The sequence below is a fragment of the Ambystoma mexicanum genome, chromosome 13 (genome assembly GCF_040938575.1).
Source record: "Ambystoma mexicanum isolate Mex_15411 chromosome 13, UKY_AmexF1_1, whole genome shotgun sequence".
NCBI lineage: Eukaryota > Metazoa > Chordata > Amphibia > Caudata > Ambystomatidae > Ambystoma > Ambystoma mexicanum.
Window position 1 is genome coordinate 523,779,756 of NC_090938.1, and position 24,528 is coordinate 523,804,283.

At 48.5% G+C, this 24,528-nt stretch overlaps 1 protein-coding gene across 5 annotated transcripts in view; it reads left to right on the forward strand.

Moving 5' to 3' along the window:
- Positions 1-24,528, forward strand: part of LOC138521417 (spermatogenesis-associated protein 21-like) — a 1,690,677-nt gene that overhangs the window by 1,520,824 nt on the left and 145,325 nt on the right. Inside the window, exon 16 of one of the 5 annotated variants that reach the window (XM_069634223.1) lies at positions 6,901-7,061. The exons of the other annotated variants lie outside the window; for them this stretch is intronic. Coding sequence (XP_069490324.1) covers positions 6,901-6,963 — 63 coding nt within the window. The 3' untranslated portion in view covers positions 6,964-7,061. Of the gene's footprint in view, positions 1-6,900; positions 7,062-24,528 lie in introns of those variants that run through there. 5 annotated transcript variants of the gene reach the window in all.

The window sequence follows — 24,528 nt, forward strand, 5'->3', positions numbered from 1 at the left end:
TCGTAGACTCTGCTGTAACCCTCACGGTGTTAGCTCCATTAAGATTCTATCATCAACATAAAGCATAGTGCCAAATCTGGTTCCATTTAAGGGGGGGGGGGGAATTCATTTTTGTGGAGTATTATAAGGATTAAAATCACATAAAAACGATGAGAACAAAAGTTGGGCTACAGAAAACCCTTGCTTCATGTTCCTATTTGTGTTCAAATCCCTTGAATACTTGTGTGCCCTTGAGCACCTGACCACAACTGAGGTGTCCTCATACACCAACTTTATTAGGTGGGGAAGCCCAGCAGGAACCCTGATGCGGACAAGCTTATTCCATAGAACATTTGATTTATGGAGTCAAAAGCTTTTGCAAATCCAAGAAAGCAGTGAAGATATGATTTTTTCTCCTTATCTATTTCTCCACTATAGTGTTTGGTAAAAAGCATCGGTCCATGCGCAAGAAGCCTTTTCGGATACCGGCCTGGATATCAGGAAGAAGATGATTTTTTCCTGAAGCCCATTCTTCCATCTCGCCACGTGACACCCTGCGAAGATCTTATTAGAGACATCTAGGAGCGCAGTTGGGCGATAACAATGAGTATCTGTCACAGACCCCTTTTTAAACAATGAGATAATCAGACTTCATTTCCAAGAGAACAAGGGAGTTTGGGCCTGTCAATTGTGTTGAAAACGTTGATTAGGATTGGTAACCACCAGTCTTGTGACCATATGAACACCTCAGGTCTTAGGCCATACGGCCTAGCAGGTTTGCCCTTTTTTAAGCTCCTCAGCTGAGTCACAATTTCCTCCCAAAAAAGAACCATGTCATCTTGATCTTTACTTCCCTTTAAAGAGTTTGAAGACGCATAAGTCCCTACTTCGAGAAGCACTTCTTGGAAGTGGAATATGCAAACTTCTGGGGAAATTGATCCCACATCGCCCTCTTCGGCTTCATCAAAACCCCTTTGTTACAAGCTTCCAGAAAATGTTATGATTTGTTTCTCTAATTGCCTTGTGAAGCGTCCCCCACTAGAGCTGTTTACCTGACATGTCCCAACACAGGGGTCAGGGAGAGTCAGGCAATTGACCAGAACCACACACACCTGGCAGCGCTTTCCTTTCCCGACAGGGATAAAAGGTGGAGCACGAGAGCACACTACGAGCAAGGTAGACCGCACAACAACACAGCTATCCAGGCACAGCAGTTCAAGAGGAGGAGAAAGGCAGTGAGAACCGAGAGGGTGACAAGAAGAGAAGCGACCTTGCCCTTTCCGACCCAGACCCACAAAGCCTCCCTGAAAGGAATGGTAAGACTTCAAACAATAGCCAGCGTGTGTTGCAACAGATGTCAACGGTACACAGAGCGTGCCTACACTGATAATCCTAACGGGGAGAGGCGCTTGCTACCATGGTACCGGCCTTGACTCGAGAGACAAGAAAAGCCAAATGGTTCATCACAGCCGGTGTGTCGAGGGGAGAACCGATAAGAAACCAAACTGTGTTGAACGAGAGTCACAAATGGCAAATTAAGGAAAGTTCAAAGCACTGTTAACATTAAGGGAAAACCAGTTGCAGAGGGGTCCGGCACCACGGGGGTGCTCATTCGAGAGATTTTGGTTGATTTTGTTGAAACTACTGATACCACAAGGTCCAGGGAGAGCCGGAAATGAAATGTCAAGTGGTCATACAGGGGTCTAGCAAAACCCTCTGTAAGTCGAAAGTCTTTGACCTGCACCTAATTGAAAAGCTAAGGGAGGTGAATACTGCATAGTGAGAAAAGAGAAAGAAATTTATAATTGGCAAGAGTGAACCCGACGGAGGGATGCCGATGGAAAGGTGGCGAAGTCTGAAGTCCCAATGAACAGTGTGTTGACAGGAGGGAACCCGACAGAGGGATGTCCACAGTGAACTGTTTAAAAAGACATTAAGGCTTGTGAATGCCACACGTGAAATTGTTTTGAGAAAAAGCCATAGTGAACCTGACAGAGGGAGGCTGGTATTTTAGAGGGGTCTGAGCCCGGAAAAGGGGGACCAAGGGGTGAAAAGTCATCACCCAATGTTTATTTGGAAAGGAACTTTTTGTTGTTGTTATTTTAAACACATCAGGTCCTCGGAGGCAAGAGACATTTTGTAGAAAAGAGACTTAACCACTGAAGGTCCTGATAGCAGAAAACAGAACTGTTGTCTCGTGCTGGGAAAGCTCGAGAGTGTGCCGTGCTAAGCAGTGCCGTCTTGTCCCGTGCTCAAAACGTGGGGAAGGGAGACCCCCGGCTACCATAGCCTGACTTATCATTTGTGAACACTTCTTTCTTTTTTTGTGAATCTTATCCCACACTTTTTGTATTTAGTTGTAAGGATTGGCAATCGTTTTTTTTTAGTATAGGCACTTTTATTTGACAATATGCCACTAGGACTGCCTTATTATTATTTGAAGGTCGTAGCTTGCTCCCATCTAAGATTTAGGTTTACATTAGGCGTTTTTCCAACCTGCACATACAGTTTAACAAACACCCTTGAACTGTGATCACTTGTATCTGTCTTTACTGTTGCCACCATGAGTTCCTTACAGCAGTTTAAATGAAATAAAATACAAATACATTGCTTTCACAAGTGCTTGTTTATAGGAATTCTTGTTTCCGTGGGTCCGTCCCTTAAATGTGCATATCATGTTTGAACAGCGCCAACTTTATTGGGGGTCTGTTGAAGTCGTAGTTCTCATCCCTCGTGTCTATGTTGCCTCTCCGTCTGTGCTGCATCAATTGGCCCGATGATTTAAGAAGATGATTTGGTTGTCTATTAACCATGTCTCAAGCCTTGCTGGCCATGGTGCTGCCACCACACATTTCATTTGGCTTAGGGACGGCTTTCGTAGAGGCGAGGCGATGACCATCCTTGGGCAAGCAGGGGATTTTACAAGGTCTAGTCATGGCAACAATTATCCCTGACCCTTCTTTGGCTGTCCACTGATAGCCATGTATTGGGGTGTCCCTTGTCGGGATGTCCTCCTTGGACAATATCCATACTAATTTCATAGAGGTTTTCGCACCTGAGGCCAATCGGTCTGGGGACATAACGATCAGTTTGTACATAACCGCTGCAGAAGTCTGACAGGCTTTGTCCACCATTCTACTAGCATCCTTTTGATCATTGTAGTGACACCCATATATCCTGCTTGAACTTTTCAGAAGTCATTCTATAATTTCAATGCACTTGTCCAAACGGGCGAGATACATGCTCCTTGCAGTGTTTTGACCACTTATCGCCCTTTCCAAGCTCCTTAAGGGTGAATCATCATTCACTAAAAGAGGAGCGAAACCTCTGCTTCCGATTGCTGTTGGGGGTAGCTGCTATTGCCTACCACAGGGCTCGAACATCTTGTGGGTTAGGACTTGATGATCGACTCAGGCTTGTTGGGTGGGTAATTGGGGTGGCAGGAGCCTCACGTTCCCTTTCTTGCCAATGCTCTCTGATGATTTCATCGAAAGTGGGAATCGCAGAAATGTTTTTTCTGGGCATCGTTGAAAGAGTTGCTTTATAGTTATGTCCTCTTGATAGCAAGGTTATACCCTTCATGTTTCCAAGGAACTCAATCAGTTCAACCACAGCTACAGAAGGACGGCAAGATGTGAGGTGGCATGGAAACAGATTCTCCTGCCAATTATATGTGTACATCCAATCAATCGAGCGCTCCAATGCCTCCAGGACTGATCTATCAGAGGGAGTTGTGATTTCATGACCAGCTATGCTTCGGGCTCAGCACCCTTCTGGCACGTTGGCTGCCTGCGTAGGGAGGTGAGGAATCTCTAATACCTCTCCTATATCCATAATTTCAGTCTCTATTTCTATTTGCTTGAGGTATGTTGAGATCCTGCTTACGCTCTCTTCTAAGGACCGGGTGCTGCTGTATGGCTTCATCCGAACCTTGCAGAGTCACTGATGACATTGTCAGTGCAGTCTCCTTATTGATGTTCAAGCTTTATAAGCCCCTTTACAGGATTCATATTCAAATCAATTCCATTTAAGGAACAGCTTTGCTCCATCACTCTCTGGCTTCTTAGGGCCCATTTTATAGTTGACTGTGTGTATTTGTTAGCTCCATGGACATTTGAGTTGAGGGGGTGGTTTTACTCTCCTATTTTTTGCAGGACCAGCTTTCTTAGATTTTTGTCTTGTAGTCATTGCTGGATGCAAGAGAAGAGAGCTGCTAAGGAGTACTAAGAATAGATGGGCTAAACAACTGGAGTAAGCAGCAGGAAGTACTATGCCACCTCCAGTAGTACTGTTTATCAGGTAGCGAGATAATCCCAACAGTAAGGACTTGAAGACTATGAGAGCAGTTATGGCTGTGGAAAAAGGAGGGCAGCTTGACCAGATCCAGCAGTCAGCAGATCAGCCTCACAGCAGCTTAACTGCAATGCCTGATTCCCTTTTTCAGAGAATATCAGGGAATATAAAGAAATATCACCAACTAGACCAGAAGGGTGTGCAGGGGTAGCAAGAATCCAGGTCGGGAGATGAGGGGAGTGAGGGACCATCCACTTACTTTCCACTTATTTCAGCCTCCAGGCCGAGCCTTCTAGAGACTCTCAGTGCTCTAACGAGTCTGGGGCAGCCAGACAGACACTAGCACGGCACTTGAAGACACTCAGAGCCACCTGACACCCGGCTCCCAGCACCGCTGCCACTGTCCACAAACTGCAAGCCGCCGGCTATCTGCATCAGCAAGGGGATCAGCACCAGGAGAACGCTCCGGCATCCGCCTTGGTGGAATAGGCTAGAGTAAAGGACCCACAATTGGGCTGCATTGTGTTGTATCCGTCAAGCCGCACTGCATCTAGCTACTGCTTCTGATGAAAAAAGTAGGTGCAGTGATTAAAAGAAAAAAGGTGAACACATTAAGAATAAAGTATCTGACATGGAATGACCTATATCACAAGAAATCAAAACTCTCGCTGGCAGCAGTGTTTTTTATGTGAAATCTTTTTATTTACATTTTTTCAAAACTGCAACACATAACATTGTCCAATAGTTGCCCAAAACAGTAAAGTACATTGCATCCAACAATGCTGAAAATAAACAATCATGCCTGTGTGACAAATGTGACCTCCCTCGCTCCTAACCCCCCTCCAAAATAACATATTGCATTGTAGGCTGATGCTCATCCTATTCTTTTGGGGATTTCTTCAATATTCTCTAGATATTTCATGGTCTACTATAACAAGATTCTTGTATACGTATATATGTTTTACTTGTTTACTTGCTTCCTTCAAAATTCACCCATACTCTTGTACACCTCAAATTAGAAATCAAGGAGCCAAAGAGCTCTCAAACCTATTGAGTCGGGCATGTTGCATTTGTGTTCTGGTTTAAAAGGTGAGAGTAGATTGCTGCAAATGTGGGAAGGTCGACCTTCAGGGAAAAATAGGGTTTTTCATTTCACAGAGTCTCCCTGAGCTTGGTGAACTGCTTCCAAGGGACTTCCATTTCTGGCCATTGGCCAGCTTTGCCGCTAAGAAGGCCTTCAACAGAAGTTCAATAGATTAATGTGTATATTTACCTGCAGCATGTTTCCCACCTCTATGAATGCTACATCCCAGTATGGTGGTAGTTTGGGGGAGGTCTACCAAATGTGCAAAGAAGTGCCTGCTCCCCAGCACCCTCTCCAGTAGAGTCCCGAATCTTCTCATCAGTGTTTTCCCTATCTATCTGGTGTTAAATACCACTGATAGAACATTTTGTAAGACTGTTCTCTATGTTGAATGCAAGTGGAGAATGTATGTGTGTGTTTCCAGACCTGTGCCCATTCCTTTACAGGTCCCTTCCTAGATCTCTATGCCAGGCTTTCATGTGGGATCCCTCCATACACATCTGTTTCGGGAAGAGCAAGTTATAGATATTGAATATGAATCCTTTGGTTTCACATCTAGAGAACACCAAGACATAAAATGCTGTGAATCGGCGTGAAGCTCCCTCTCTTTGTCCTGACGCCAGTATCTCAATTACCAATATACAAATCTGTATGCTCACCCACCATAAATGTTTCCATGCTCTCCTGCTACAATTTAATCATGCCCCTAGTGATCATCTGTCCTATAATTTCGCATCCCCCTTCCAACCTTTTCTCAAAACCTACTTGCTAGTATGTGGGCGTAAACTGGGTATTCCCGTGGATTGGGGTAGTCGGACCCAGAAAAGTGGTAAGGCCCGATTTCCTCACCAGTCTTTCCAACACCATGGCAATGAGCGGTAGTTCTCTTACTGCCAGTGGTCTCTCCTTCAGCGGTAGGATATGATATGATTGGTTATTTATAACGCGCTTAATACCCAGAGGTTTCTAAGCACAGACCCGGGGATCAAACCTGCGTTGCTCTGTGTCGTCTTGCTTCCAAGGTGAGCATGTTGCCCCTGAGCTATCCTCCTGAGACAAAGAATATGCCTGAGTGGGAGGCCTACCACCTCGATTTCAATTTTCTTCTAATTTTCTAATTTTCCCTTTATATACAGTCACTTATTAAAGAACATAATACATATCAGAAACTCCTGCAAAGGAAAGGTTAGATTGGTATTATACACCCCAGGTCCACAGAGATGATCCCTAACTAAAATTGTCCAGCCCTAAGTTGTCTGGGGCCTTTTGCCCAATAGTTCCAGTAAAAGTTCCTCAGAATCTTTGAAGCAGGAAAAAATGCAAGGAGGGTCTCTAGGGTCCAGTGAAGGTTTCTTATGGTAAGTGTACAAGTAAAACTAACTACCAAAAGTAGCCCCAACTTTCAGAGGTTTTGTGCAAGCAAGCAATGGTGAAGCCAACATTGTTAGAATAAAGGTTTATTATAAGCCCATTGACTTGCAATGGGAGTATAGGGGTAGGTAAGAAGCTCTGTAACTTACCCCCATTCTCTGATTCTTCCCCAGGCTTGGCAGGAAAAAGGAAGAGGATCCGAGGTGGCTTTTCCTGCAGAAAGTCAGAGTCCTTGATTCACAGGGGTAACAGGTTCTAGCTGATCTCCGGTTGGCGTCTTTCACTGTTGCAATGACTCGCGATGGAAGATTGCAGCCAAACACGATGCAGGACCCCTCTCAGGACTCGACTCGAGCCAGGTAAGTGATTTCGGATGGTGGTCACTGCAGCACGGCGATGCAAAGGGACTCAGCAGCTGCGATCAGACTTTCCCTCCTATCTTGGGTCTCCTCGATGCTAGGACGCCGACATTTCGTAGAGGTCAGTCTTGTAGTGCCAGCTCAGGATCCACCAAGTTCCATGTCGAAACTCCGAATAGTGACCCGGGCAGCATGGTAGTCCACAATCGAAGCTGGTCTGCTACAGGACGGTTCTGGGGCACTTCCAAAGGCTTTCTTTGGCAGGGCACCGAGCATCCATCAGGAGTGGTCCCACCACTCCAAGGGTCGCAGTTTGTCGTAGGACTGCTAAAGATCACAAGCAAGACGGGGCTCCTCCAGGACAGCAGCAGAAGTTGATCGCCAGGCCTCCTTCAGTCAGGTCTCAGGTTTCTTCGCAGGGTCTTGCAGCTGGATAGGATACATGGCTCCTTCAGGTTTCTCCAGGCTCTCTGAAGAATGGGTGCAGGGGACGACTTCTTATCCTAAAAAGCCAGGTAGGAGCTGAAACTCCCTCTAGCCAATGACAGGACTAGCCTACACATACACCCCAGCAATGGTCCAATAAGGAGCACTGGCACAAACATTCATGCATACCACTCAGACACACTGAAACCACTTTGTGGATTGGGACCAGACAGTTTCAGCCCACATCCTGCCAGCAAACACACACAGCCCTCCAGTAGCCGGCCAAAAGCTTCTGCTTTCCTGGGCACTGGAAGTCCTTATAAGGATTTTCCTGGCCTCTCAGGCCAGGAAGAAGGATAAAGAACAAGTTGGCAAAAGGAGAAGCAAAAAACCTTGTGGCACGGCCATGTTTGACCAGTACCCACAGTTAGTAGCAAGACGCGGTAAACACAGTAAGAGTAAAACGAAAAGCTCCAAAAAGTGGGAAAAAGTCACTGCTGCCACAAGCTTATCCTTTTAGCACACGTAGAGTAACCAAAAATCCTCCCGAGTCTGAATCTAGGGTAAAAGAATCATTCTCCAGCATGGGGTCTGGCATGGATTCACATGCTCATGAATATTCCCCGTCGTCAGGCTGGGAATCCTTGGTAAAGAAAAAATCAGTTTCAGTTTAGTTTCTGAACTGTCTTTCTACTATTAACCAATCACTGGTCTCTGGGTCATACTGCCCCCAGCCAATGACTGCCCTCTACCTAAGCCCCTCCTCTGGCAGCCATCTTCAGATTTTTACTGCACGTTCAAGTGTTGGGAGTCCTCGTGCTGTAGCACTCGAGCTTTTACTGCGTATTGTGTTTTTTCGAAGAGTTTACTCTTATTTTTTCTGTCAATTCGAGCCTCAAGCTCCACCGATTCTTCTTCTGATCAACAGGGACTCGTTTCGAAAATTTCTACGCCCCTCAAGGGTGGATTTTCGTCGAATTACACTTCTTGGAGGATTCCTGAAGACCTTTGAGGCCTACCCCGATTCGGACATGGCCCAGGACAAAGGAGATTCAACGCCTACTGGATCCAAACTGTTTAGGCACTGCCCAGGATGTGGACTGCAGAACATCTTTAAGGAAGACAAGCACTCCCGGTGCTCCTACTGCTTACATGCCGACGAGTCGCACATGGAGGAGGACTCTGCGTTCTGCAAGAACATATCCATCCGGACCATGAAGGACCGTCGTAAACGACTCGCTGACTGGCTGGAGGCGAAGAGCCCTGTAGCAGGAGAGAAGAAGTCAGAGCGGTCTTCTAAGACCTTTGAGGGTGCTCCGGTGATGGGGGCCCAACAAAAGGCAAAGCACCGCGAATCCGTGGGCACCGGGAGCACTGTTGGTTCGGGCTCCTCGGCTGCCTTGCAGGGCGCGATGTCACCGACGCCATCATCCACGAGCCAATGCTCTGGCTCAGGGAAAAGGAAGTGGGAGAACCCGGGTAAGCTTCGGGAGAAGCCCCGTTCGATACCGATGGAGAAAGCCAAGGGGGGGTGAGGCGGTGACCCTCCCCCTAAGGTGAAGGCCTCAGACGCGCCCAAGGTCATGAAGGCCCTGATTCACCTGGCGAAAGCCTCAATTGAAGGAGTCGTGGCGGCCCTGGCGAAGCATGCGGGAGCTACCCCATTGGAGACGACTTCCGGGCCTAGAGTTTCCCTGCCACCCCAAAGGGAAACACCTTTCCAGCCTATCGAGAAGACCCATGTGAAACCCTGGGACGAGAAAGAGGGGTGGGGCACGGTAGCCCTAACGGACACCACCTCTGAGGATGAGCTGGCTGGCATCAAAGTTATCCTGGACAAGAAGTTCGAGGAGGTCAGGGCCTACGGGAAGGATCCCGATGGGGCGGACGTATAGAGCAACAGTGGAGCCGACGAGGAGTCGCGGGCCATGGAGGAAACGGAGGACCCCACTCCCCAGCCGACGTTCCCGTTGCAACTGATGCCTACACCACAGGACAATTCGGGAGCAATCCTGATGGCTTTGCAGACCCTGTGTACGGAGATAAGGACAAGGTTGCCCTTACCCCCAGTGGACGATCCAGCGGCGCCTGGACCGTCGAGGAGCCCACTGAGCAAGCAGAGGCGACTCCATCCTCCCCTTCCCTTCCAGCCTTCACCCCCATACCCCTTCCGAGGGATGAGATGGAGACAGGGACAGAGACGGCGACAACTGGGACTGATGACGGTGGAGACGACGGAATTAATCTCCCATCACCTCCCGCCCAGGCTCCCCCACGACCCCCAACGAAATTGGCTCCTTTCATGCCATGATCGCCAGGGCCTCGGAGCATTTCCAGCTGTGCCCCGAGGAACAAAAGAAAGAGGGATTTCTTTACCAACAATCGGAAGCCAAGAGGAAAACCGTACTCTCAGGGCCGCTATTGGACGACATATGGGACGAAGGACTGTCCCTTTTGAAGAAACATTCCACGGCCCCTGTGAAGAGAGACCGATACGAGAAGAAGTAACAGGTCCAGGATTCCGCTATGTGCCTCAAGGCACAACCGACCCCGGATTCTGTAGTCTCTGCAGCAGGCAAGAAGAAAGCGGCAGGGGCGACAGCGTCATCCTCCCCTTCCCCGCCGGACAGCGAGGGAAATAAGCTAGACGCCATGGGACGTCAAGTCATCTCGTCGGCAGCAACGAACATCAAGGTGGCCAACGCCCTCGCGATCGTGACCGGCTATGATAGGGAGCTGTGGTTCAAGATCGCCCCTATCCCGGACTTCCTCACGGACGACAAGAGGGCAGAGGCCCTGGAAATCCTGCAAGAATGCGAGGTGGCATCGGATCACGCCATCACTGTAGCTACTGACATCGCTGATACTGGTTTTCGTCAGATAGGCAACAACGTTTGCCTTCACAGGTGTGTTTGGCTAAGGGCCACCCACTTCCGTCAGGATGTGCAGACCAGGGTACTGGACATGCCCTTCAATGGAATCAACCTGTTCGGGAAAGCGGTGGACGAGTCGCTGCAAGCCATCAAAGCGGACACCAAGACGGCCCGTGCCCTAGGCACACTTCATCAATGACGGCCGTCCTTTTGGACCTCCGGAGGCAAATCTCAAGGTGCCTCCAAAGGATTCAGCGGCAGTTCATCGTCGTATCGCCAAGCTACCCATTCCTCGTCACAGGAAGCTTACAGAGGCCGCAGCAAGGCCGGTGGATACCAGCGTCGTTGCCAAGGAGCCCAGGGTGGCAAGGCTTTGTCGAAGCAGGACTGAACCGGCCGTGATGTCAGGCCCCCACCTAAGCACCCCGGTGGAAGGCCGGCTGGCGAACTTGGTCGGCGTGTGGGAGTCCATCTCCACCGACCGTTGGGTGCTGCCTGTCCTGGCCCATGGGCACACTCTGGAGTTCCAAAGGAAGTGCCCCCGTTTCCCACCTGTGGCCAGGAAAGAAAACCACGTTCCACAGCTGCTTCTGGAGGTAAGAGCCTGGGCTCTGGAGTATACCCGTGGTACTTCCTCGTCCGAAAGAACACCGGCGGCTGGCGGCCCATCCTGGACCTTCGGCACCTCAACAAATACATCAAACAACAGAAGTTCCGGCTGGTTACCCTTCAGCACGTGCTGGGACAGCTGGAGGAAGACGACTTCCTATCGTCGCTGGACTTCATGCTTAATTTCACATCCCCATACACAAAGGACATAGAAAGTTCCTACGTTTCGTGGTCCAAGGGCGGCACTACTAGTTCAAGACCCTGCCCTTTGGGTTAAAGTCGGCTCCAAGGGTCTTTACCAAGTGCCTGGCACCAGTGGTGGTGTGGCTGCGCCTGTAGGGGATCCGCGTATACCCCTACCTGGATGATTGGCTCATCCTTGCAAGGACAAGAGAACTCGCCGTCGACCACACAGCGAAGACCGTACACCTGGTCATGGAACTGGGATTCTCGATCAACTTTGCGAAGTCCCACTTGGTACCGCCACAGGACTCCCTGTTCCTGGGAGCCAGACTCAACACAGTGGCGCGGTTGGCCTCACCGTCAGAGGAAAGGACAAGGGCCATCCTGGGCAAGGTACAACGGCTGTTGACCGTGGAAGTGGCCAGGGTGAGGACCATCAAGACCCTGCTCGGCATGATGCCATCGTGCATCATCCTCGTGCGTCTGTGCAGGTTGCGGATGCGGATGCGGCCACTGCAGGAGTTCCTCGATGTCCGTTGGATGCAAGTGGCGGGAAGCTTCAAAGACAAGATCCCACTCAACGAGACTTTCCGTCAAGTGATCCAATGGTGGGGCACCAGCGCGCATCTCGCAGTGGGCATGGACTTCCAGACCCCAGCGCACTAGGAAACAGTGATGATGGACGCCTCCCTGGAGGGAAGGGGAGCGTACACAGGAGATCTCCATGCAAGAGGCCTTTGGCTCCCGGAGGAGAGGTCCCTGCACATCAAGGTCCTGGAACTCCGGACAGTGTTCTGGGCCCTCAAGTCTTTCCTTCCGCCCCACAAGGGCAAAGTGGTACGGGTCTTCACTGACAACACCACCACGATGTTCTACATCCGGAAGAAGGGGGGTACCAGATCACCAGCCCCATCCAGGGAAGCGCAGGATCTGTGGCACTGGGCCGTCGCCCTGGGGATATTCCTGGTACCTTTTCATCTGGCAGGAGTGAAAAACACTGTCGCCGACTCACTCAGCAGGGAGCTGCGCTCCTGCCACGAGTGGGAACTTCGGCAGTATCAAGTGGATCTCCTATTTTGACGGTGGGGCAGTGCCCAGATCGATCTGTTCGCGACGGCGACGAACACCAAGTGCCGGAGGTTCACCAGCAGGTTTCCCCAGCCGGGGAGCATGGGCGATGCATTTTCTTACCCCTGGGACGGCCTGTTCCTGTATGCGTTCTCACCATTGCTTCTGTGACTCATCAGTCAACTCAGATGGTCCTGGTGCAGGATGATCCTCGTCGCACCGGCGTGGCCGAGGCAGATATGGTTCCCGGACTTTCTGGACGTGTCAGCGTCTCCCCCAGTCAAACTGCCGACGGACGCAGGTCTTCTCGCCAGGGAAGGAGGCGCCATCCTACATCACGACCCGGGTTCACTGAACCTGCAGGCCTGGCTCCTGCAGCACTAGAGTTCAGAGGCTACAACATCCCGGCGGACTGCAAGGAAGTCCTTGCAAAGGCCAGGGCTTCCTCGACTCTTAAGTGCTATGTACATAAGTGGAAGAGGTTCTCTGTCTGGTGCCGTGCACAGAAGATCAACACCCTGTGGATCACGGCCCCTCAAGTGCTGCCATACTTGCTTTTGCTGGCCAAGGCGGGGCTGGCACATGCCTCCATCAAAATCCATCAGGCGGCTATCTCCCGCTACACCAGAACTCCGGGGCGATCGTCGCTGTGGTCACATCGCCTGGTGAAGGAGTTCATGAAAGGACTGTTCCACTCGTTCCCGCTGGTGAAGGCTCTGGCCCCGGCGTGGGAGCTCAATGTGATGCTGACCAGGCTCATGGGGCAGCCATTCGCGCCCCTGCACTCGGCACCGCTGAAGTTCTTATCGTGGAAGACAGCTTTTCTGTGGCCATCCCCTCCGCACAACGAATGGGAGAGATCCAGGCCCTCTTCTGTAAACCTCCATATCTGACTTTCCACGAGACAAGGGTAGTGCTGAGGATGCACCCCTCTTTCATGCCCAAGGTGCTGCCAGACTTCCATCTCAACGAACCCTTGGTGTTACTTGTTTTCTTCCCGTCGCCTTTGTCGCCGGCTGAGAGAACTTTGCACTCGCTGGATGTGGCTAGAGCGCTGAAGTTATATGTGGACTGCATGAAGAGTTTTCGGAAGACATCACAGCGGTTTGTGAACTTTGGACCTGTGAACTAAGGGAAGGCCCTCTCGAAGGCTTCCATTTCCAGATGGCTCTCCGGCTGCATCATGCACTGTCACCGGTTAGCAAACCAACCGTTGCCCGGCCGTCCGTGTCCCCATTCAACCAGAGCGATCGCTGCTACTACGGCGTTCCTGTATGGTGTGCACCTGCTGGACATCTGCAGGGCTGCTACGTGGAGGTGGACGCACACCTTCACGAGATTCTACTGTGTCGACCGGGATTTCAGGGAGGAGTCCAGAGTCAGCTAGGCAGTGCTGTGCAACCTGTTCGCTTGAAGGTGAGCCTGGTGAGGAGGTAAGAGATGATTAATGTTGAGTTGTTGAAATGCTTAATGTTGAGCCTTGCCACCTCCCGTGGTTGTGCATGTGTGTACTGCTATGTATTCTTGTATTCATGAGCATGTGAATCCATGCCAGACCCCATGCTGGAGAAGGAACAAGTTACAGATAAGTAACTTGTTCCATGTACACCATTGTACTGCAGTGTACGCTGCATTGTGCAATGGTAACATGTTACACAACTGATACAGAAGTAACCAAAAGTAGATACACAGTAACACGACTAAGGGAAACTAGGTTTCCCAGTGCTGACAGCCTGAAGGACATGTCAGTTTCCCCATGACATATGAGCAAAAGCCAGTGCAGTGAAGCTTAACGCTTCACTGCACTGTAAAAAGTACAGGTCAGATTAAAAAATAAAAGCAAAAGGTTTGGGGGTTCCATAAATATGGAAGGAACGGTGCAGTAAAGAGAAATCTTTCCTAACAACCACCCCCCAGAGTAAGGGACAGGGGGAACTAATCTAGTCTAGTCAGTTATCCCTCTTGGATAGCCCATCAGAATTGCTACATTTGGGATCTTCCCTATGCCTAATAGTGAAGTTCAAGGCCTAAAGACTCATGAACCACCTGAGCCACTTTGGATTCTCTCCTTTAACATCCTTCAACCACTTCAAAGGCTTAGGGTGAGCATACACAGTGAAGTGAGTCCCCTGGAACTAGGACCTCAACTTCCTAAGGCACCATCCAATGGAAAAACAACTCTTCTCTACCTGGGGCCAACTGAGTTTTCCAATCCTAAACTGGTAGCTGACTAGACATATAGGATGTTCCTCACTTTTTCATTAAGCTGTGAAAGTTTCCCAACTATCCCGAGTTCATGGGCATCTGTCTGCACTAAGAAAGATATCTTCCAATCAGGTGCCCTTAAACAAGGGGTCTGACCTAGGGATTCTTTCAGGCCAGTGAAGGCCTTCTCAGACGTGGGGGTCCATAAGAACTCTTTAGGTCCCCTATGAGCAGTAAGGGCAGTCAAAGGGCCAGCTATATTGCAATAGGCTGCCACTTTGCTCCTATGCATCCCAGTGAGGGCCAGGGAAGTCCTCACTTGGGCTTGGGTAGTGGGGGTTGCCCAGTTCTGTTCATGAAGTACTTCACTGACAAGAGGTTGCATCTTGTCTCCACATACACCAAAGTCATGCTTGAGGAAGACGAATGGCTCCTGTTCAGATCGACACTTGGTTGTCTCCCTGAACAAGTTTGCCTGATGAAGGTCCTGACACCCAGTCTCTTGAGTCATACCCAGTTCCTCCCAAGTGGGGTGGAATCTGCCATGTCATCCAGACATGCATTGCTGAGATCCATTTTCCCATTCAGAACAGGGGCTAACCTCATTTGACAGGTGTCAGTTGCAGCCACCGATCCAGAAGACCATACACTGAAGTAAGGCTCTGAAAGGGCAAAGACTGCAGTCTCCTTCTCAGCATAGACTGCAAGGGATATGTTTCCATACCCTGCAGAGAGATCATAACAGCAGCTGTACTTTCCAGTACAGAGCTGATCCACTAAGGTGTTACCTCTTAGTGAAGAGTGTGATTCTGTCTTGAGGACAGAATACTGAGATCTAGTGTCCATACAGAATCCAGAACTGGCTTTACCTGTATACCCCTCTGCATTCTCAGATCTGGTCTCTGGACAGCTAGAATTCTCAAACACTCTTTGTTCCAACATAGGGTGTATCTCACACCAACTGTCAAAACTTCCTCTTTGTTCTGAGTCACCACAATACCCAGACTTGGTGGGTTTACTCACTCCCAGAATACAGTCTGGTTTACACCAACATGTTATAAGGGATGTCAGTGACAACACGGGGGAGGTTGCCTCAGCAAAATCTCCAGCTCACCCTGCAGATATGGGTTCAGTTGAAGGGACACTAGGTCATCCTCACTGAAGCCGTTAGAAGGGCTGCTTTGGCACAGGGCAGAGAGACACAGATTTCTCTGGCTCCCACTCTATAGCCATAAGCAGGGCTCCAATTCTATCTCTCAGGATAAAGTCCTCCACACTATTCCTAGGAAACTGCATGGCAACCTGTCCAGGTCCACCAAAGCCTTGAGAATAGTTAACATTGCCAAGCTGTGAAACATGGCAAGTCCCAGACCACTGTCAGGGATTTACAGAACAGGTTTGACAGGAGAAGGTCCCACCTCCTCTCTGGGGCTCGCTGAATGCTCCAATCAAACTTAGGAGTGAGCTGACATTTCTCTCTCTCAGACCATCCTCCTGTGGATGACAGCTCAGTGACTCTTGACAGGACACTTCACCATCCCTCCACTAGGCCTGACCACTACTGAGTACAGCAGAGGGGACTGTCATACAGGAGGGTGTCAATGACTGACTTGGCAGTCATTCCCTGTGGGGTGGCACAAGGACATATGGGATTGTGATCAGGAATCACCAATTGTGACCTATTGCCTGAAGTCTCCAAAGTCAAAGGGCTAATCAAATTAGGCCTTGTCTCTTGTAACAATGAGTTCACTCCTAAAAGTGAACTCTAGAGTAACCGAACTCTTGTCTCACCCCTGTCAACCTGGTGACAGAGAGTGAGACTCCTACAATGGGTTTCTTCTGGGACCCCCATCATGGGCCAGCACAAATGTGTGTTAGACCACACAGGTGATATCTTGACACTCAAGTGCATTACCAGTGGAATGTCAGACACCAACTCTAGGAGGAAGGGCCTCAAAACCTGAGTAGCCTCCCACCTCTCAAGGTTTTCTCTGGTGGGCTCTGTGGGCTTACTTTGAAGTAACCCACCTTCCTTTTGAACTGTTTCACTGGAGGAGAATCCATAGGCATAACCATGATGGTTTTCCCTTCTGTTTGCCCATACTGCTCTCTCTCCTGGGACTCTCTTCTACCTGTATGCTAAGCAGCTGAGGAGGCCCATAGGACTCAAGGTTTGTTTTTTCTGGGGTCCTTCTTCCAAACTAGGAATAGGGACTCTTCCAACCACCTCAACAGATGTAGGTAAGGCAGGAGGGATATTCTCTTTCCCTCTGCCTCTGTTTCCGACTCCTGGCCATGGGTTTCCCCTTTGGCCTAGGTTTTCTCTTGGGCTTAGCTTAGACAGCCTGCTCCTGAGACCTAGTGCTTGAAGGGTCTGGTGAGTGTCTCTCAGGACCTAACTCTTGAAGACTAAGTTCAAACAGCACTCTTCTAGGAACCACCCCCCTCATATTGAAAGATGCCCTGACAATTTTTCTATTCACAGCTTGAATGACAGGTGCTACTGGAACATTAAAAGAGGGGCTACCAGCCAACTGGGTATCCCCCACAGGAATTCTGGTCAGAACCTGTGGGTTTACCATGAAGGAAGCTACATCAGTAGGATTGGGCCCAGAGTACCTAACAATAGAGGTAGTTACACCTACTACCTGAACACTATCCTCAGAAGAATTATAACTATGCAACAGTACTGGGATGGGACCCAGTGCTCCAGCACTACTAGCTTCCAAGGAATCTAGACTAATTTCTGACTCTTCCTCTGAAGGGCTGCAGTCTAAAGGGAAGGACACCCCTGCCATCTCTTCTTCCTCATACTAAGAGAAGGCCAGAGTAGCAGAGGGGACCTCCAAGGTCTTACCCTTACATTTGGGGTCCCGCTTCCTGTGGTCCCACTGGAACTTGACGCACTGGGAGGTTTGGAAAAACCACCTTCATGCTTGGGAGGGTTAGTCCCATTGCCCTGACCTGATTCTGATAAATTCCCCTTATTAACCTTTTTATGTGCCTTCTTGGACATAGTTAGTTTTACCAGTACCCCCACCCTCTTTCTCTTTCTGCTTCTTTCCCTCCATCTGCTTACCTGAAACAGGCGTGTCCTTATGGGACACTCTAGATGATACCCATAAGTCAGCAGCAATTGCTGCCTCTTTGGATTTAACTCATTTGAGCCAGCCAAATGCTGCTTAATTTCTGGGGAACAAGAGGCAAAAATATGTTCAAGCATGACCAAATGGATCATACCCTCAAAGGTGGTTACTTGATAGCCCTCTATCCAGCCACACACATTTTTCAAGTAATCTGCAACTAATGTTACATAGGTCATACATTATTTTTTTTAATACTCTCGTAACCTCCCAAAAATGAGGATAAGAGATTGCTATAGTTTCACAAGGTCTAATCTATCAGCCTTTGACGTTTCCATAATGACACTGCTGCCAGAATGGGGCAGTATGCTGATCAACCATGCAATCCTGTCAGCATCACTCACTCCTTGTACCTCACATGCATACTCAAAAGTTGCAAGCCAGTTAATGATGTAATTCTTCTCTTCATACATACTTAAGAGAGCTTTTGGAAACCTATGATGTGAAGAGAACCCAGAACATTGCCAGATTGTCTTGAGGAACCTTGTGAAGCCTGGCACTTGGCAAGCTCCAGCTGGTGATCTCTGTCTTACTGCCTTTCCATCCTCTCAAAATCCAACCTGGCCATATTGAACTCAAACTCTTTTTCATTAAGCCTGAGTTTCTGATTTTTCAGGTAAAATAATGCCTCAGCATCTGAGGTGTTGACAGGCAAACGTTCAGAGGATGCACTTTCTTCCTCCTCGTCCTCATCATTAGCCACTGCAGTGGCAGCAATTACATTACTGGTGCTGGGTCCAGCCCCATCTCCACTATCGGGACCATTTGCTAAGTTAGGCACAACCTTATGTCTTCCAAATTACAGAACTTTCACAAACAACTCTGCTTTTGTGCCAGAGACCGTCAAGCCCCTATCTACACACAACTTTTTTAACTGATCCACTTTGGAGGCACTTAAAAGTGGTGAATGTGATTGTTTCCATGATATCTAGTACAGTAGGTGACTTGTTTCTACAAGGCAATCAAAAATTATAGTGTTCTGTTTAAGTATTATCCGGACACACCACCAGTGATCTACACTGTGGTGCTCAATACAGATCCTTTTCACAAAACACCCAGATGTTATGTGGATTGGGTCATCCCACCGCTGCCACCAATTTGTTCGGACTGAATTTCTATACTCTAGCCTGGTGGACAGATGTGTAGAAGGCCAACCTATATTGTGACAGGGACAACTCTGGGGAGCTGTAGCCAAACCTGTTCAGGTAGCGGTCTAAGCTCAGATCTTCAGAGGTGGTGAGCTTTTAAAGGGTCCATGTCATACCCTCCGGCCGTCCCACCCGTGGCCCCAGGTTCCCCTCAGCCGATTGTGCCCTTCACTTACGTCCTACAAGTTCCAGGGCTCACGTTGGCGGTCTGGGCCGCCCCACGGTCGAACGCAACAGCACCTTTACGCTCGCACCCCGCAGTCATGATTGCGGCCATTTCTCCATTGGCAGTTGCCGTGGAGATTAGGCAGCAGTAAGTACAGAGGAGAGTCCTCGCGTCGCGTTGCTGTGCCTACCCGATCACGTGATCTGGACTCGCGATCACATGACGTAGTTCCATATCATGTGACCAGGAAGCGAACGGTACAAAAGCCGTGACTTGCTCCAGTACTGCGCTTCACAGCTGTTTCCCTGAGACTCTGTTTGGCTTCGTGTATTCAGCTCTATTTTTTGGAATCTTGGACCCGGCTAACACCCGGCTAACACATCACGAACTTCTTTTGGATTACCCTCCTGGCTACTACTCTAAGGACTTTGGATTGTTACCCTGGCTGCTGACCTTGGACTGTTTCACGGACTTCCTTGTTCACTCTTCCCTGTCTAGAATCCTGCTGCCAAGCACAACCCTGAGTATAGGACATTATCAGATGGAGTTTTGATTATGAACATCAGTGGGTGCACTCCGCTTCCTCCCACTCAGGACCACTGTCCGCGTGAGTCCCGGAACTACTTCCCTTCCATTAGGTCTTCCCCCATCTGTTTTGCCAACACCCGGTAAGACCTTTTTTTTTTTTTTTGCACATCTTGAGTTATCCTGTTTGCCTGGTACTTAACCTCATTTTTTCTTAACAGCTTCATTGGGGCTTCCAGTACTCCGCGGTTCCGGTCTTCTCCACCTGTGGCCTTAAAGGTTGCACAGAGAGTGATTCTACTATCTCTCTGTATGGCACTTGGGGACGGAGGTCTCACATATCAGCACGACACTCAAGTTACAACAGTCCACAATGAGGTCACACAATGGGAAACACAAATGGCACTTAGACAGGATGTACAAAAATAGTTATTATTTTTTGGCCAAAACACACTATGAAAAATGACTACTAGCAAGTTGAGTTATCACACAGCACTGATAAACAATAGATACATATATACAGTCACTTATTATAGAACATAATACATATCATAAACCTTTCCAAAGGAAAGGTTAGATTGGTATTATGCACCCAAGGTCCACAGAGATGATCTCTAACAAAAATTGCCCAGCCCTAAGTTGTCTGGGGCCTTTTGCCCAATAGTTCAGGTAAAGGTTCCACAGAATCTTTGAAGCAGGAATAAATGCAGGTAGGGTCGCTGGGGTCCAGTGAATGGTTCTTATGGTCAGGGTACAAGTAAAACTAACTACCAAAAGTAGCCCTAACTTTCAGAAGTCTTGCACAAGCAAGCAATGGCAAAGCCAGAATTGTTAGAATAAAGGTTTATTATAAGCCCATTTACTTATAACGGGAGTATAGTGGTAGGTAAGAAGCTCTGTAACTTACCCCCATACTCCAATTCTTCCCCAGGCTTAGCAGGAAAAAGGAAGAGGGTCCGAGTTTGCTTTTATCGCCGAAAAGCACAGTCCTTCGATTCACAGGGGTTGCGGGTTCTAGCTAGTCTCCGGTTGGTCTCTTTCACTACTGCAAGGACTCTCGATGGAAGATTGCAGCAAATCACGATGCAGGACCCCTCTCAGGACTGGACTGGAGTCAGGTAAGCAGCCGCGGTCAGACTTTCCACCCTATCTCGGGTTCCCTCGATGCTAGGATGCCAGAATTCTGTAGATATCAGTCTTGTAGTCCTAGCTGAGGATCCCCCAAGTTCCAGGTCAAAAATCGCAACAGTGGTGCTGGCAGCACGGTAGCCCAAAGTCGAAGCTGATCGGCCACAGGACGTTTCTGGGGCACTTCCAAAGGCTTTCTTTGGCAGGGCACCGAGCAGACATCGGGAATGGATGGTCTCTCCACTCCAAAGGTTGCAGCTCCTTCGCAGGACTGCTAAAGATCACAAGAAAGACGGGGCTCCTCCAGGACAGCAGCAGAAGTTGGTTGCCAGGCCTGTTTCAGTCAGGCCTCAGTTTCTTTGCAGGGCCTTGCAGCTCGATAGGATACTTAGCTCCTTCAGGTTTCTCGAAGGATCTCTGAAGAATGGGTGCAGGGGTCCTCTTCTTATTCTAAAAGCAAGGTAAGAGCTAAAACTCCCACTAGTCAATGACAGGTCTAGCCCACACACAGACCCCAGCAGTTGTCCAATCAGGACCTCTGGTGGGAAAATTCATGCATACCACTCAGACACACTGAAACCAGTTAGTGGATTGGGACCAGACAGTCCCAGCCAACATCCTGCCAGTAAACACACACAGCCCTCCAGTAGCCCGTCAAAAGCTTCTTCTTTACCGGTCCCTGGAATTCCTTATAAGGATTTTCCTGGCCTCTGAGACCAGGAAGAAGGCTAAAGAACAAGATGGCAAAAGGACAAGCGAAAAATCTCGTGGCACGGCCATGTTTGACCAGTACCCACAGTTAGTAGCCAAACACGGTAAACGCGGCAAAGCTAAAACAAAAAGTCCCCACCAGTTTATGCTTTTAGCACACCCAGAGTAACCAAAAATCCTCTGTGTGTCTGTCTAGGGTAAAACAAACATTTACCCCATTGTACTGCAGTGTAAGCTGCATTGTACAATGATAGAAAGTTACCACAAGTTATACAAAAGTAACAAAAAGTAGTAACACAGTAACACGACTAAGGCAAACACGGTTTTCCAGTACTGACAGCCTGAAGGACATGCCAGTTTCCTCATGACATATGCTTTAATGTTCATTGTATATCCTATATTTGTGTAACTTGTAAGAATTAGCGCCCAGTTGCCCCAGGGCTTGGCTGCGCTTTACAAATAAATAAATACAACTGCACTGTAAAAGGTTCAGATCAGATTAAAAAATAAAAGCAAAAAGTTGGGGAGGTTCCATAATGATGGAAGGAAAGGTGCAATAAAGGAAATCTTTCCTAACAGAGATATGTTTCCAGGATCTCAGATCTTTCTTCACCTCTTGGATTGTTGAAATAAGATTTACCTTATAGAGATGCTTTATTTTAGCTGGCATTCTGAACCCTAGATATTTTAAGCTATGTCTGCATCCCTCAAAGAAATAATATCCTTCAGAGCCTCCCAAGACTCAGCCGAATTGTTAATGTTTAACATCTCCGACTTTGCAAGTTGACCTTAAATCCAGATGCTGCTTCAAATTCTACCAAAATTCATTGCAACTCTGATAAAGAGGCCTCAGGATTGGACAATGACAACAGTATGTCATCTGCAAACAGTGAGATCTTGTATTTACTACCCCCATATCGAATCCACATGTATTCAGGACAGTTTCTAATATGTTGAGAAAATGTCTCCATTACCATAGCGAACAGAAAGGGGGACAAGGGACATCCCTGTCTAGGCCCCTCCACAGTTGAAAGGGCTCTGGAAAGAAGCCATTTGCTTGAATTTTCACTGAAGGGGTAGCATATATGGCCGTTATTGCCTTTATAATCATTGTACCTATTCCTAATGTTTTCAGAGCGTCCCTTAAGAAGTCCCATTCCACCAAGTCAAAGGCCTTTTGTGCAGCTCTTCTTCTTGTGCGAAATGCCAACCTGATCAATGAGCTTATGTACATTGTCTGCTGATTGGTAGCCCACCACAAATCCAGTGTTGTACACCAACCAACCCTGGCAGGACCCATTCAATCCTTATAGCCAATATAGTTGCATAGATCTTCGCATCTATATTTAAGAGAAAAATTGGGCAGTACGTGGAACATAGTTCTGGGTTCTTCCCTTGATGATGCTAGACTGAGATCAGTGCATCTGCCATAGCTATCATAATTGCCTGCTTTGCATTATGCCGTTAAAAAGATTGGTCATAGGTTGGAGCAGCATATCCTGAAATATTTTATAAAAGAGGGATCTGGGGATTTCCTGAGTTTGTGAGTCCCTATTACACTTATAACTTCCTTCTTTTATATCTGTTTGATGAGGTCCAAACTCAAGAACCTTGGCACCTGACCTGTGTCAGTTTCACTTGAATAGAGTGCTTCATAGATAAATCTAAACTGCTTTAGCTTAGTTTCCCGAAAGATTTTCTCACCGTGGGCATTTCTTAGCTTTGTTCCCTTATTGTTTCTTCTACAGGCCTTTAGTTGATAAACTAGGGCTTAGAGGGTTTGTTTCTGAATTTGTAGAATGTATTGTTGGCATACAAAGCAAAAATTATGCCTGGTTCGTTTGGAGGTCCCCCAGCTGTTTTCTTGCTTTATGCAAGCTCATCAATGTTTTCCTGGTCCCTTTGGACTTGTGGGCCTGTTCTAGATTTTTAATCTCTCATTATCTCTCAATCTCTCACAGGAAGTGGCAGAAAGTGGACTGTTGACTGTTCCGATCCACTTTCATGCAGACGCTGTATTTTCAGCAGGAGGAAGGCGTTTGATGTTATACACACCGTGACGTGGATCATCCTATGCAAAAGCCCTGTCATTGGTTTGGAGACTGTGAATCCTGCGACCCGCCCGCTGAGTGGAACCTTGAAGTGCTTCCTGATCAGCGCCCCAGCGCGCGCACCAGGAAGTGATAGAAAGTGGACTGTTGACTGTTCCGATCCACTTTCGTGCAGATGCTGTATTTTCAGCAGGAGGAAGGACTTTGATGTTACACATGCCGTGACGTGGATCAAACTATGCAAAGTAACTATTTTTAAACAGCCCCTCCTTGCTTCCACGTGTAGTGCTTCCACCTCCCCGCCTAACCCCTGTGCTCTCTCCTCGCCTAAGTTTCCGTGCTCTCCTCCCTCCCGAACTCCGTGTGACGTAGTAATATCAGGATTTAATCATACCTTCCTAACGTTTCTCCTCCTGTGTTCTTTGTATCAGAGCCCTGTCATTGGTTTGGAGACTGTGAATTCCGCCCCCGCCCACCGAGTGGAACCTTTAAGTACTTCCTGATCAGCACACCAGCGCGCGCACCAGGAAGTGGCAGAAAGCGGACTGTTGACTGTTCACTGTGCGCTGCGTGCAGTGTACTGCTCGAGGTAAAGTCCTTCATTCTCTCGCTGTTCCTTTCTTCAGCTCCTTCTTTTAGTCAGCGTTCCCCCTTGCGCTATTCTGTGTGATATGGAGCTACGATCCAACAAAATCCCCCAACTAGGTGAAGGTGAATTGATTATGCATAGGGGCACACAGAGAGCGGGTGGCAATAACAAAAGTGCGCAGAATGAAAGGGCTATTTGGGCATGCAAAAGGAAAATAATCTCGCAGCCTGGGCTATTAACAAAGGGAAAGTTAGCCAAAATGACCTCCTTGGCCGTCTCGTTGGCCTCCACTCTCCTTGTTTTGGAAAGTAACTGCTGCTTCATAGCAATAGATTATCTTCGAGTATTTCTTTTTCCATGCCTTTTCTCTGGTTTGCCATACAGCTAAGTAGGTTCTGCTTAGTGAGTGCCCCCAATTCTTCTTGCCAAGTGGGCATCCCCCTGCACCTGCTTTCTCTTCTCAGCTCTCCAGTGTATGGAGGACCGGCCGCCCACCCTCGGCCATTCTCAAGTTTTCAGCAGGGTCCGTTCGGTGAAGAACGCTTGACTAGGCCTTTGTTCTCCTGCTTCTTCCCTTGTCTGTGTGGCATGTGGTACTAAGATCTCTCCACCAGCTG